Consider the following 15,874-nt stretch of genomic DNA (forward strand, 5'->3'; position numbering starts at 1 on the left):
GAAAAATATTGCTACGGGACTTCTTTTTAAATTTCATGACTTTACAGTGAGGCAGTCTGTGTTAGAAACAGCATTTTTGAAAAAGCATAATGCATCTGCAGAATCCACTTCCTGAGAATATATAGGAACTAAGTAGGTAGGAATTGAAAAACCAGAGGGTAGGGGAATTACAAACACAGGAAATTAAAATATTGCCTAGAAAAAGGAACTCATTGCAGAATAGATGTTACTAAACTCAAGAAAACCATCATTATAACAACAAAACAATTCAGATGTCATACTTAAAGAATAAATCCTGATTATGTTTCACATTTATTACAAAAGTTAAAAAAGTCATAAAGTTTATTTGCAATAGGTATCCTGTATTTAATTTAAAAAGTTTCAGAATGTTTTTTCTTCTTAGTTTTAAGGATATATATATGTATATGTATACATCTTGCTAAATTTTAGGTTCCATGCATACTAAGAAGCATTTATCCTTGGAATGAATCTACATCTAACTATCCAATGCCTTTACAATTTTAACCTAGAGTTGACTTGGTCCTACCTATTTCTGGTAACCGCAGAGATACTGTCCCACAACACATGCCCTGAACTGAAAGATGGTTTTCTTTATACAGATCCCTTCTTTCTTCCCTCCTAACAGACTCCATCCATTTCTTCGTATTTCCCAAAGTTCCACTGCAAAAAATGCTCTTCTCCTTCTTTCTTTTTCATTGAAAGACACAGTTTCCTTTGTCTAATTCACATTTCATATATATCAGAATCAAAACTCTCTCTGTTAGTCAAACAATTTATAGAAAATTTAAAATTTCCTAGACCATATTTTTATTTCAGGGAACATGTGTTTTGCAAAAGGTTGTTCAAGAAATAGTTCCTCATCCATTCCAGATAGTTCCACATTCCTAAATAGAATCTTCTTGATAGGAGAATTGTACAGAAAAATATCTCCCAGGTTTCAATATTGAAAAATAGGTTTTTTCAGGGATAAAATTAATTGATTCTTTTCCTTTTTCTTTTCTTTTTTTTCTTTTCTTTTCCTAGATAGTATGAACTGTGTAGCTGACTGTATTGTAGAATTCTCTGCCTTGGTGTCTTGGCAGCTTAGAGCTACCAATCCTACCTACTTACTATTTTCCTAGGTTTCTGCTTCTACTCCTCAGTTATTTGTTTTTATTTTACTATAAATGCACACACAGATACATGCATACACACATATTTCAAAATTTCATACTCACTTTAAATTATTCATGGAATAGGACAAGATATAAATATATCAATATATAAAGAAAGTACGCTTATTAAGCCCTTCCTGTATGCCTGCTTATGCACAACATGTGCTGGGAACATTATGTAAGCTATCTCTTTTTACACCAGCATCTGATATTTAGTTCCTCAAAAAAACATATGTCCCTGGTGACCAAAACTCTGAATATAAGTTAGCCATTAGAGAATTATATTTTCTTCAACACAAGAGATTCTCCAGAAGTCAAAGGGTAACCATGGGCAGACCCAGCCAGAGAGCAGCAATCAGGGCTCTTGGGTTGCAGTCTGGCTCTAGCAAGCATCTGACTCGGGCAACTCTTGCACTCTTTTTGATGTGAACAGTAGTTGTGTAACAGCATTAGCTTAACATACTCTGGCACAGAAGAAGTGCTCAGCAAATTATAATAACTATCTTGCATGGCAAAATTTCACAAAGGCTAAATCAAAAAGTCAGAACAAAAGAAAAAGTAGTCAGTATGTCAAGTTTCAATCATGATATTCTGGAACAGTAATGGGTTTTCGCTGCTTCTTCATTTCTCTTATTCATCGGTACTATTTGAATCAGTCACTCACCAGAATGCTGAATCTTGTAGACCCATCGTTGTCATCAAATCCTTACTCTTTTTTCTCTCTTTTGTAACATTGAGTGATGCAAAATATATAAACGAGGAGAAGTAAACCAAGCAGTAGAAAATAAACATCTCATTCTGAAGGATGTCTTTGGCAATAAAAGGTAATGTCTTCATATTTCTAGCAGTAACTGACATCAACTCTTCCATCACAGAGTGATTTGTCATGATCTAAAAGTGTTTAAACAAACAAAATAATTATTTAAAGTAGAGAAACTGGTGAAATCAATAAGCTGTGGGGATTGTACCAATGTCAGTTTCCTGGCTTTAAAATTGTCCAATGAAAATATATTTCCATTTAAAGAAAGGGGATGAAGGGCACACAGGCCACCATGGACCTTGTTTTTGCAACTTCCTCTCATTCCATGACTACTGGAAATTTTAAAGTTAAAAAAAAAAGCAACATGTTCCTTTGCCTAAATCCCATTTCAGCATTTGCATACCTGCTTCATTATATAACCATGTGAAAACCTGAGTATATATCACCTTTCATCAAAATCTTGATGCTTCTGGAATTAGTTTACAGTATTTATTAGAACTTTTCTTACTTCTATAATAGCAGCATTAATTGCAGTTTGTAAAGTCACAAATCCTGTATACCAGTATCTGGCCAATGAACATGCTGACTCATATTCTATCTCCCAGCAATGAGCTGTAAAACACAAAGAAGAGCAGAATCAACATTATGGAATGAGGGCACTTGGAGAATAAGAAACAGGAATCCAAGAGAAAACAATCTAGAGGGGGCTCCACCAGTCAGAACCTTTAACCACATAGGGAAAAAAAGCAGCAAATGCAAGTTCTTAATGAGGCACCTCTATTCATGGAGACCATAGCATGCATAGGGAGGCTTAGCAAATAAAAAAAGAAAGCTTCACCCATATCGGACTCCGTGCTATGCCTGGAAATGCTAAAAGCACTCCAGTGCTAGAACTTCCTTTGTGCTCAAATGCTCTCCCTCCAGGCGAACTCATGGCACACCCCTTTCCTCCATCACCATCTCTTCTCAAAAGTAAACTCATTGTACAGGTCTTTCCAGATCACCATAAATAAAAGTGTCTAAAATAGCCCTTTCAGTCTCTGTCTTCTATCCCTGCTTTCTGTTTCTTTGTTGCTTGATCACCACCTGGCAGTGTGTATTTTTTCCCCCATTCCCTGTCCCTGACTGCAATGATTCATACTAGCATGCTCTGTATTTGGTTTACTTCAATCTTCAAGGCCAAGAAAAATGTGGAACACCTAGTAGATCCTCAGTGAAGAAATGGGGAAAAAAAGACAGTTCTATTAGTCACTTCAATTCTGCTTCCTAAGGAGTCCTCAAAGCTCTTTACACCTTCTACGCTGCCTCCACTGTGGTCTAAGCCACCATCAGCCACTGGTACATTTTACTGCATTCTCCCTGGCTCCTCTGCAATCCCGTCTCGAGGCTTGGAAATCTAATCATGCTTCTGCCCTGGTTAAAGTGCCTGGGTGGCTCTCCGTTGCCCTGGGATTAAAGGATGCCACAGGACATCGCCCTTGAATACCTTCAGCCTCATTCTCCCATCATGGCCCAACACATTCCTTTTTGTGTTCTTCATTCAGTTTTACTGCTCTTCTTCCATGCACGTTAGCAGATGTCCCTTTTCCACCTCAGGACCTTCATATTTGCTCTTCTATGTGAAATCCAGTGCCCTAGCATCTCACACATGCCATTTCTTCTGATGTCAGTTGAAACATAACTTCCCCAGATAGTACTTCTCTATTTCCAAGCATATTAGGAACTCATGGTCTAAGTCTTACCAAGGACATTTCCCTTCCCTTTGTACTTATCATTACTATACCTGCTCAATATATTTCTGTACTGCTAGACTGGGACCTATCACGCTTGATCACCTTCCACATCCTTCACAACATACACCTGTGAGCTCACTACACACACACACACACACACACACACACACACACACACACTACTAGCAGGCTCTGCATTTTGTTCACTTTCATCTTCAAGGCCAAGAAAAATGTGGAGCACCTAATAGACCCTCGGGGTATATGGGTGTCGATGTTAGATAACTCTATGATCTTTTGATTGTTATCTTCTAGCTGGATAATATGATTGACCTTCAAAAAAGTTTAGTAACAAAATGTGCTTTTGAGTTTTTCAAGTGCCATTGAAAGCAACTCTGTTGACCATCCCAACCCATTTCTTAAGTTAAAAACATGAAAAATTCCATAATATATTTTATATAGAAAATTACCTGAGAAATGTTCTTCCTTCAAAAATGGAATGCCATGGCCCTGAAAAAATTTTAACTTATAAAATAAAGTGTCACTAAAGATGATTCCTGCTGAGTCTAGGAAATTGTCTACAAGAATTTTATCCATAGATTTTTGATTTGGTACTCCAATGATTCTTGATCCTGTGAATTCAAAGTAAAAATAGATATAGAATATTGTTAGAATTTCACTAAAACAGAATGTGATATTCAACTATGTCATCATACATTTTTCATTAGAATTAAAATCTTTTTTCCATAAATAAAACTTATCCCAAAAGGCAAGGGGGAAATTTTTATTTTAATGGATTAGGTTGTAGAATCAGGAGACATGCATGAAAATTAAGTGCTTTCTTTTAATAATAAGTCTTAGGGCAAGTTTAGGTACATAAAAAGGTTATGCCAGAATAAATATACATAAAATAATTGGTATGCATAAGAAATCAAAATTACTGGGTATGGTGGGGTAGAGTAATGGGTAGGAAATGAAGACAACTGTAATTGCAGAGCAATAAAATAAATAAATAAAAGAAATGAAAACATAAAAAAATAAATAAAAGTTACTGAAGAAAAAACATATATGATCTTTGCCTTATGCAGGAACCAAGAGCACAAAGAGACTCTGTATCTAACAGCCAGCAATTTTAGTTCTTTCAAAATTGAGGACTAGAAAGCAGGTAGTCAGACTGCACCCTGTTCACCCATGAATGAAGTACACATTTTGGTTATCTCAGTTATATGGTGACCTCATTTAGAATGAAGGCCTTTAAAGATGTTTACAAATTACACCAAACATGGATTATCTTTATTTTTATTTGTTTATTGTTGTTCAATTGCCGTTGTCCCCATTTTCCCCCCATTGCTCTCCCTTGCCCTACCCACCCCCACCTTCTACTTTCAATCCTCGCCCCTGTTGTCTTTTTCCATGGGTACTTTACACATGTTCCTTGACTTAGATTATCCATCCTTACTTTTTATAGTTTCAAAATTATTATTTACTATAACCATGACCTAATTTCTTTTATTTAGATTTTTTTCTCCTGACTTATAAATCTTAATCATTGTATTTTTGTGCTAAAAACACCCACATTCACATCCGGCATATTCTTCCTAGATACTATTCTGCCAATCTGTTATTATAAATCTATTGTTTTAATTAAATTTTAATAGAAATGTGGGCCTCCCTAAATTTGACCCCTATCAAACTGAAAAAGGATTTAATAGGCTAATTTTTGTTAGAGAAAGAGAAAAACTAACCAAAGTTAATACCTAAATAAGTAGCATAATGGGTCACTGTAACTTCAAATTAAACGTATACACATCTTATCAAAAATATAAAGCAGCATCAGTAATTCTTGTCATTAGTACATTTACCTTCAAATAAGGGGGCCGTTTTATTCATTATCTGCTTGGTTATATTAGAGATCGGTGTATACACAATTATATGAGTGTCATTAAATTTATCTACCCTTCCCAGGTCCTCAGGAGGCTTTTCAGGAAATTGGCTATTTTCTTTTAAATATGAAAATAAGCCCATATATAGTCCTAGAAGTATTGGGAACCCCCATTCCTATAACACAGAGAGAGAAAAAAGAGCAAATTTAGATTATATTATTTTAAAGAGCTCAATTGGCACCAAAAAATTAAAGACAGATTCCAATTTTGTCATAGTGTTGGTTTCTCTTTGCTCTCCTTCAGAACAAAAGGATTCCAATGAAAGGCATACACTGAAATAGTTGGCACATATATCATTCTCCAATATTAGAACTACACGTTCTCATTAAATCATGAACTAATGTAGAAACCATTCGATAAACTAACAGGAACACAATCTCTGTATGCATGAGCATCTGATTCTAAAGTCTATGAGACACAGATTATCCCAGATAGAGTTCATGGTGACAAATAACAATATTCTTGTCAGTTGTTATATCCTTATGTTGGAAATCAAAGAAAATGGAAAGGAACTGAATGGTAGAGACTGTCAAGTGTTTCACCAACATCAGTAATCTCTTGCTGCTTGGCACGATGGCAGACTATATTCCCAGTTCTGGAACTTAAGGGGGACCAAGTGATGGAGTTCTGGCCAATGGAATGTGGGCAGAAGTGACAGAGGCCACTTTTAGGCCTAGCTCAAGGAACACAGCCTTGTAGCAGGGGTGTTCAACCTTTTGTCATCTCTGGGCCACACTGGAAGAAGAAGAACTGTCTTGGGTCACACATTGAATACACAGACACTAACAAAAACTGGTGAGCGAAAAAAAAGGTTTGAAGTAAATTTACGATTATGTGTTGGGCTGCATTCATCGCAATCCTGGGCCACATGTGACCTGCGGGCCATGAGTTGGACACCCTTATTAGTCTCCCTGTCTAGGTCCCTCTAACTCCTGCTCTTTCAACCGGATGCAGAGGATCCAGTGAAGCCCTCCAAGGCCCAGGGAGAGGGCAGACTCCCTCGATGAAGAAGCCTGGGTCCCTGAATGACCGCATTCAGCCACCTTCACCCACCCAACCTACTGCACTTTTACTGCCAACTTTATTTAGGCTGTTAAAAGAGTGAAAAATAAAACTAAGCCTCTGTTCTGGGAAGCCACTGAGATCTGGGGCTATTACCTGTAGACAGCCCACCTACTTAATTCAAACTGACAAGCAATGATGTTATTTGGTCATAGTTCTTGGAAAAAGCCCCTGTGTAGGTAATTCATGGACTTGAAAATTAGTCCCTAAAGTTAAAATTATTTGATTTCTGCTAGACATTACTTTTATTATTTCTTGACTCTAAATGTATTACATGCAAATTATAGCAGCTTTAATAGTTGTTCCAATTTATCATATAATTAGATTTTCACTTAATCTCATTTTTTAAAAAAATGAGTAAATAGTTTTATCTTTACAATTCTGGGTTGTTTTTCAGAACTGCTGTAAGTCTTTTAATTCAACAAATACAACTAGAGACAACCTTGAAATCAATAAACCCAGTCTGTTACTTAAAATGTAAAATAAGAGAATCTTTAGGAAATGAAATACAATAATGCTAACCGCAGAAAGGGAAAATCTTTCGAACATACCAATAAGCTCTCTCTTTTCATTCTCCATTTCTTAAGAAGATTTTTCCACAGAAGGGCTTGAGTTTGTTGATACACACTTTTCTGTTTCCTATGCATTTAGCCTGTTCATTAAATGAACAAGGAGAAAGTAAACATGGTGGAGCATAAACTAGGAGAAAAAGGTGTAATGAGAAAAACCTTGATCATATTTGGGGGGAAATATTTCCTACCTTTCAGAACTGAAAAGGAAATGGATTTAAAATATTTCAATAACTCATGACTGTAAAAGGTTACATGAAATATACTCACTGCACAGTATTTGGTGGGTAATGCTGGGGAGGGAAAGTGACTATTATAACATTTTACAATAACAAAATATTAAAATGGAAAATATATCATTAGATTTCAGAGCCTGTAAGATACTTCACATTTTGACCTTTCATAACAGAAATTCAACTATATGAATAGAGTATCTAGACTGTATCTCATCTGATTAATAATTTCTTATTCTTTGTATTTAAATAGAAATCCCAGAATTTATATCAAATTAACATCAAATTTCTGATTACTGAAATTCATCTGAATAATTATGTCCATTACCTGTAACCCTAATAAAATATTTCCTTGTAGTATTTACCTTCCAGATTGACTCGACGTACTTCTATGAAAAGAGTTGGGCCATGGGATAATAGTCCAGAGTCAAACTACTTGACACTTGATTTTATCACACAGGAGGAATAAAATAATTTGCCTTAATTTTCTGAATTCAGAAGTCCCTTAATAACTGAGGAGGCAAACTACGAAGTAAGTTAAAAAAAGAAAAGAAAGAAAAGAAAAAAAATCACATGGGAAAGTAGTTTTTGCTCAAATGTTTGCAAATAAACCAACAGAGATTTTTTTTTCAGTTTTTGAAACCTCAAAATTAAATTATTTTAGATTTGCATATCAAAAAATTCAGATAATTCTTCCTCAACTAGCACAGAAGCAAATTTTACTATTTTCCTAATTACTTTTTTATCTATATAATAAATTTGGGAAAAATAGAAAAATTTTGTCATTAGGTCTTCAGTACAAAACACACAAGTATTTAGAAACATCTGAAAAAAAGATTGATTTTAGCAGTGGCCACCCACATATCTGGCATAGCACGACGAAACAGAGCTGTACTTACTGTCAGAAAAATCAGAAAAAGTACTCTGGAAGCACTTTCAAAGCACTGTTCTTTTTTTGTGTAAGGCAGAGATTAAAATTTCTTTATTGACACTTCTTCATTTATTCCTTAAATGGATGTCTACTCCCAACAGTTCTTAACCCAGGCTGATTGCTGAAAAGGGGCGTAGTCAGCCCAAGCTGCACATGATGAACTTGTTTTGTTTTCTGCCTTTTCTTCCCTAAGCCAATTATTCTGCAGGGAAATGACTGTTCTGTGGTTGGTTGGGAATAAAACAAACCCTGTGTTTGTGCACTTGGCCTTTCAACTCCAGGGATATGGGGGACAATGGTAAACAAGGAAAATGCAGCTAGCCCCACAGAAATGATGAATAAAGATGGGGAAGAACAATAAATGAGTAAAAATGGTAAGTAAGCAAAGTAGTTAAATTTGCATGAGAAATCTTTAGCTATTTTTTTCAATCCTAATGCCTAAACAGAACTGCCAATAATATATTTGACTAATTTAGATGAAATAGAATGTGCTGGAGCTGAACTTTTTTTTTTGCCTAATAAAGCTAAGCAATCTATAGTCTGCCTGGGAGAAACACTTTGGACAAATAAAGAACAATAAACAAATTCCTTTTTCCCATTCTGCTCATAGTGGATGCAGAATTTCTTAAGGCAACTGAACAAAATAAAAGTGGATTGCTAAGGACTAAAACACATATTCAAAGGAAAAGATTCAGGTCAATTTTTATGCATGACAGCCAGGCAAACAACCTGAAATTTATTCAGCTGCTTTTGCATAGTTTATCTCTCCCTGTAAAGAGTTGCAAACTTTTCTTGACCCCCCAAAGTAAAGGGCAAAACAGGAAACCAAAGTCCATGAGTTGGGAAATCTCAAATATTTGACATGGCTCCTCCTAATCCGCAGATGTTAATAATCATAAAACTAAGAGATGTTCTGGAGAAAAGGGGATTTTTAAAAATATTTAAAGCCACAATATTATGTATATACATTTCTCTCATTGGTTATTAGTTCTATTTTTTAAAACTAGTTGACAGTGAAATATTACATGGCTTTTACATTTAAACATGACAAAAACAAAGGCAATAAAGATGTTCGAAAGGTCTTGTCATTGAGGGGAGAATAGAAGACCATGAACACTGTTAAAACTCTGTTATCAGTAATAGTGAAGGGTCCACACCAAAATTCTAAATTCTTTAGACTCTCTTTCATAAATCATTTTCCCACTCTGCCTTTCTTACAATTGCACTAAAATTCACAACTACAATTTCAATAATTATTTATATTAAATATTTTACTAGGTTCACTTTTTATCATTATTTTTAATGTATTATTTGTGTTCCTCTTTCTTGAATGATTTACTCTGATTTATTTTTATTTGGGGGGCCATTTTTCATGTTTGAACCTGAAGATTACCCTCTAAATCTGATCTAATTTGTTAAAGATGTGCCTAATCTCTATCTAGAAGCACATTGAAATGGTGGGTAAAATATATCTAAAATAGATGTTCAGCTATATAACCAAACTTTAAAGAAATAGAAGTAAAAGATCGAGGGAAGTGAATAAGAATCTGGAACACACTAACTATCTGGAGCTAAACTTTGGTATGAATTCTGCTTCTTCCATAGATGTGTGACCTTGTACCATTTATTTAATTTTTTTCCCCTCAGTTTTTCATACATAAAAATGGAGATAATAGCCCTGGCCAGTGTGGCTCAGTTGGTTGGAGTGTCATCTTGTAACTGAAAGACTGAGGGTTTGATCCTCAGTGCAGACATGTGTGGGAGGCAACCAACTGATGCTCCTCTCTCTCATCAAAGTTTCTCTCACTCCCTTCTTCTCTCCCTTTCTCTCTCTCTAAAAGAAATGGAAAAATGTCCTCAGGTGAGAATGGAAAAAAATGGAGATAATAAATGTATATATGTATTGTTATTTGGAGGATTAAATTAATTAAAATAAGGAAAGTTCACAGAACAATGTGTAGAAAATTATAAAAGCTCAAAAAACTACCTGTGATTACTGATACTCTTCCTCCTCCTCTTATTACTATTATTATCCTGGAGCCCTACAGAGAAGACACAAAGAAATCTATAGAGATATGTCAAAAACACAAGGCACAAATGTCTATGTTCCTCCCAGCAACTATAATCAGAAGTCTGCTATGAAAGTGAATGAGCAGACCAAAATAATGGGACTATTGCCAGCTTCAAGGACTTAATATAATAAATATTATCACAAAGACTATAAAAATATATAGTTAAAGAAGTAATGTAAGTTAGTAAAAACAGGAGGCAATGGAAAGAAAGACTAGTAGGAATATGACCCATTAGAATTTATAAATATTTATAAGGATTAATAAAAGTTAAGTTTAAAACCTTAATGGTTAAGTTGTATAGCAAATGAGACATAGTTGAAGAGAAAATTAATAAACCAGAAATACTTCTGATGAAATCATAAAATTTAGTGCAAAGAGAGAACAAAGATGGAAAAATATTGAGAGTTTAGAACATGAAAGACAGAATGAGGGCATCCAGGACACATCTAATAGGCATTTTTAATGAGGAAAATAAAGAGAATAAATAAGAATATTCAAAGATAAAATGTGTAAGAATTTTCCAGAATTGAAGACATGAAACATCAGCTTAGAAAAACATACAAATATCCAACAACTATTTTACCATAGACTTTCAAAACGTAAGAGATGGAGAGGAGGGAGGGGACAGGGAAATATTTTAAAAACAATAAAATAGTAAAGATGAACTAGCAACTAAAGATCTACAGTTAACTAAAAGACATTGTAAAATAATGCAATAATGTCCTCAAAGGGCTGAGAGAAAAATCAAATATTGACCTCAAATTATATGCCCAAATAAATGTATGTGAAATAAAGATATCTCCCCTTCCATAGCCAGGCTGGAGGAATACTAAAGAATGTACTTTATATTACAACCAAAATACTTATCTGAAAATACATTGATACCACTTCACACCATCAGAATGGCCATCATAAACAAATCAACACATAACAAGTGCTGGCGAGGCTGGGGAGAGAAGGGTACCCTCATGCACTGTTGGTGGGAATGCAGACTGGTGCAGTCACAGTGGAAAACAGTTTGGAATCTCCTCAAAAAGCTAAAAATGGAAGTGCCTTTTGACCCAGTAATTCCATTGCTGGGATTATACCCTAAGAAGCCCAAAACACCAATTCAAAAGAATCTATGCACCCCATTGTTCATAGCCGCACAGTTTACAATAGCCAAGTGCTGGAAGCAACTTAAGTGCCCATCAATGAATGAGTGGATCAAAAAACTATGGTACATTTGCACAATGGAACACTACACAGCAGAAATAAAGGAAGAGGTACTACCCTTCGCAACGGCATGGATGGAGCTGGAGAGCATTATGCTAAGTGAAATAAGCCAGGGGGTGAAAGACAAATACTATATGATCTCACCTGTAAGTGGAACCTAATCAACAAAAGAAACACGTATGGAAAATATAACCAGTAACATTGAAAGAAAAAAAGAAATTGACAGTAACGAGAGGGAAGGATGGAAGGGTGGTAACAGGGAAGAGGAGGGGAAGGGTCAAATCAAGGAACATGTATAAAGGACCCATGGACAAATCAAAGTGGAGAAGGACCGAGGGCAGGAGGTGGGGTGAGTGGGGCAGGGGAAAGTGGTGGTGGGAAAATGGGGACAAATGTATTTGAACAATAAAAAAAAGCAAACTGAACTCTGGCAGAATGAGTTGCATGTCAGAAGAGTTTGGTAAATGAGTTGCCAAAACTAAATATTCATTGTTGTAAGCAATAATTCTGTGGAAAAGGAAGCAGAACTTCCCATCAACTTACACATTTTTTCAGTTTGTGCTGATGGAATCCTAGGGGTCTCTATGATTTTTGTAGAGCTTTAATTACTAATTAAGAAAAAAGACAGTCAGCATGAGAGTGGAGAATGTTGGGGATTTTGCAAGTGTACTATGTCATTGTTTTCCTCAGAGTTTGTTGTGGGGCCCAATGTTATCTGATTTACTGTCTTTTTTTTTTTTTTAACCTATTTGGCCCTAGAAATCCTTCCATTTACTTAAAAGGCGGCCTTTGTGAGCTGTAGTCTAAAGATAATGCAGGCTGGTCAGGGAGATATTTGACAAAGTATGTTCTTGAATAAAGGAGAAGGAATGATGATGGGATCGGGTGCACAGGTGTGGACGATAGTCTTATACAAGGACTTTGTGCCTTTTTGCTAATAAGAAGAAAGTCAGAGTGTATGGGTACGGTGAAAGCTGGTCGGTTGCCGAGACTCTGAAACCTTATGAAAACATTCTCATCTAATTGTCTCCACTTCCACACTCAAGTGGGAAGCAAGATTTTCAGCTGATAGTGAGGAGAAAGAGATGTTAGAGTTTGAGAAGCAAGAAGACGTAATAAAGTTATTTAATTAGTTATCCAACTCAGTGAAAGAGTGAATAGATTAGAGGGATGGAGTGTAGTTGGCAGGCAGAGCCAAGGCTCCACCTGAAGGCAGTGATCATTTAAAAGTGAGACTAGTCATTTTGTTCATGTGTATCTTTTACCAATGTTCAACTCCCTACCACAGGTTTAACCAAAATTTGGGTTTTGACTGGCAATTATGAGGAAGGGTGAGAGGGTTAAACATTGCCGTTTATATAATAGAGTGACTACCGGCTGAGGTAAGCCTCGCCCTGAAAGGCTGAGGACTCCTAAGTAAAGATAGTAGATGACTCTTCTTTCTTGCCAACATCATTGGGTCCACTAGCTCCTGAATTATGCTTTTGAGCACATGGCAAAGGGCTGACTCATTGTGTCCAGAAAAGTAGTGAACTTTGGGCTTGGCTACCAAAGATTATGTCAAGGCTTTATTGAGGTCAAACAAAATACGTGGTCATGGTTCAGTTTCTAAATAAAGAAACTTTCCAAGTAAACTAGAACATAGCAATTTGGCAGCATATTAGAGCAAACCACAAGTTTTCTGGAATTTTAGCTGCAGCAGTAATTTGAGCCGTCTATTTCTTGTGTTTTGCATGTTTTTCTCTTACAAACTTTGAAGTTTTGCGTATGTGCTTTATGAAGAACATGAGCAGACATCCATGTGTGGCCAAGGGGGATAGGATCAATTATCAGGATTATATGAGTATTACCCTAGAACAAATCTCAGCACCAAGAATTTGTAGGCCTTTCCATAAAGCTGTGGCAGCTGCCAGCATCTCATTACCTACTCAAACCTCCGGGACAGAGCTCAAACCATCCGTCTGCGGTTGGCACTGCTCCAGTCTCAATCCTTGTTATCCCTAGTTTGGAGTCACATGATGCGGGTGCAGGTGCTACTCCTATGAACCTGCAAAAAAGGAGATAAAGCTATTCCCAGAAAAGGGGAAATTGTTGCAAACTCAGCAAACACTTCCACATGGGACTAACAGAATTTTAAATAGTATTTTTGAAATCTCTGTTTCTGAGATTGATTCTTTCTCCAGAGAACTTTACTGATTGTGCTACTTAGGTTCACTCCTTCTGTAGTCTAATCCTTCTCACCTAGCCAAAGAGATTTTTCATTAATGACCCATAGTATAGAGGTCTAGATTGCCCAGCATGGTGATCAGTTGTTGAAAACTCTTTTGGCAACTGATTTAGGTCAATTTTCCCCCCAGGGCCCATAATGTACTGTGTAATCATCACAGTGATGGTGTTAACGAGGCCATAGCAGCTGCTGGACATTTTTTTCTCTGCTACAGAAATACACCTGCCAAGCTAATAGCATAGCATAGACATACACGTACCAGAAAGCATCTCCCTGAGGAAGAGAAACATGGCTAAGTTATTCCAATCCAAGCACCCATTTTCCATGACCACTCTGAACCTGCTTACATGTTACCATCTTTTTCATCTGGTATACTTTTATTATAATTTCATTCCAGACTGATGTTTGCAGACTGGGTCAACTCTTCCCTGATGACTTCTGGGACAGTGGAATAACCAGATGGATAACCTCCAAATCCTGTATGCTGAAATGCCACTGATGGAATTTAGACACTAATGATTTTTTAAGCTTTATGTTTTTTAAGATTTTATTTATTCATTTATTTATTTAGAGGGGAAGGGAGGGAGAAGGAGAGGGGGAGAAACATCAATGTGTAGTTGCCTCTTGTTTGCCCCCTACTGGGGACCTGGCCTTGCAGCCCAAGCATGTGCCCCGACTGGGAATTGAATGAGTGACCCTTTGGTACACAGGCCAGTGCTCAATCCACTGAGCCACACCAGACAGGGCTAAATTTTATTTTTATTGTTGACACTATTACAGATGTCCCCATTTTCCTCCCCTTTACCCGCCTGCACCCAGCCCCTGTCCTCTCTTCCCTCTGGCCATCACCACACCTTTGTCTGTGTCTATGGGTCATGCATATATGTCCTTTAACTAATCCCTTCGCCTTCTTTCATCCAGTCCTCCTTTCCCCGCTCTCTTCTGACAGCTGTCAGTCTGTTCCATGCATCCATGCCTCTGTTTCTATTTTTTCAGTTTATTTTGTTCCTTAGATGCCACATGTAAGTGAGATCATATGGTATTTGCCTTCCGCTGACTGGTTTATACTACTCAGTGTAATACTCTCCAGGTCCATCCATGCTGTGGCAAAAAGTAAGATTTCCTCCTGTTTTATGGCCGTGTAGTGTTCCATTGTGTAAATGTACCACAGCTTTTTTTATCCACTCATCTACTGATGGGAACTTGAGGACACACAGATGGCCAATAAACATATGAAAATATGCTCAACATCACTAATCATCAGAGAGATGCAGATTAAAACCACAGTGGGCTATCACCTCTTTCCTGCCAGTATGGCCATCATCAATAAATCAACAAACAACAAGTGCTGGTGAGGATGTGGAGAAAAGGGAGCCTTCGGGCACTGTTGGCAAGAATGCACATTGGCGCAGCCACTGTGGGAAACAGTACGGGGTTTCCTTAAAAACCTAAAAATGAAACTGCCTTTTGAGCCAGCGATCCCACTTCTGGGAATATATCCTAAGAATCCTGAGACACCAACTCGAAAGCATATATGCAGCCCTATATTCATAGCTGCATTATTTACAATAGCCAAGATCTGAACACTAATGATTTTTAATTCCAAAGGGCCAGGGTATCATTAACATTATCTGTCTTTTTGATCTTCTTCTTCTGGTGGCACATATGTACCCATCTTACTGGTGTCTGCGGACTGGGTCAACTGGGTCTGCAGCACTGTCCACAAAACACAAAAACTAGACATGAACATTTTTTTATTTACATCATGTGCCAAGCACAGAGGTGTATATGGTATGTGGTTAAATATTTGCTGGAGTAAATTTTACTGTGTATATACTTTATCAAAAAAGTTGTATTTTTGTAAGAAATCAGAAAATGAAAAAGCCAATGAAGTTATATGTCTATATATATGGGAATTCTAGGTGCACCTTCTAACCTAAATCTTACTGTTGGTGGG

The 15,874-nt window shown here is 36.7% G+C and overlaps 1 protein-coding gene across 1 annotated transcript in view; it reads right to left on the reverse strand.

Annotated features, from left to right (window-relative positions):
* LOC129070243 (ATP-binding cassette sub-family A member 6-like) overlaps window positions 1–8,520 on the reverse strand; it is a 52,718-nt gene extending 44,198 nt beyond the window's left edge. Inside the window, exons 1-7 of the mRNA XM_054573099.1 lie at window positions 8,372–8,520; window positions 7,838–7,997; window positions 7,222–7,322; window positions 5,528–5,723; window positions 4,136–4,297; window positions 2,444–2,547; window positions 1,840–2,066 (exon numbers count right to left, since the gene is read on the reverse strand). Coding sequence (XP_054429074.1) covers window positions 1,840–2,066; window positions 2,444–2,547; window positions 4,136–4,297; window positions 5,528–5,723; window positions 7,222–7,317 — 785 coding nt within the window. The 5' untranslated portion in view covers window positions 7,318–7,322; window positions 7,838–7,997; window positions 8,372–8,520. The remainder of the gene's footprint in view (window positions 1–1,839; window positions 2,067–2,443; window positions 2,548–4,135; window positions 4,298–5,527; window positions 5,724–7,221; window positions 7,323–7,837; window positions 7,998–8,371) is intronic.
* Between the last annotated feature and the right edge of the window lie 7,354 nt (window positions 8,521–15,874).

Source organism: Pteronotus mesoamericanus, unplaced genomic scaffold, assembly GCF_021234165.1.
Source record: "Pteronotus mesoamericanus isolate MK-2021 breed Mesoamerican mustached bat unplaced genomic scaffold, CSHL_Meso_final contig_246, whole genome shotgun sequence".
Lineage (NCBI taxonomy): Eukaryota > Metazoa > Chordata > Mammalia > Chiroptera > Mormoopidae > Pteronotus > Pteronotus mesoamericanus.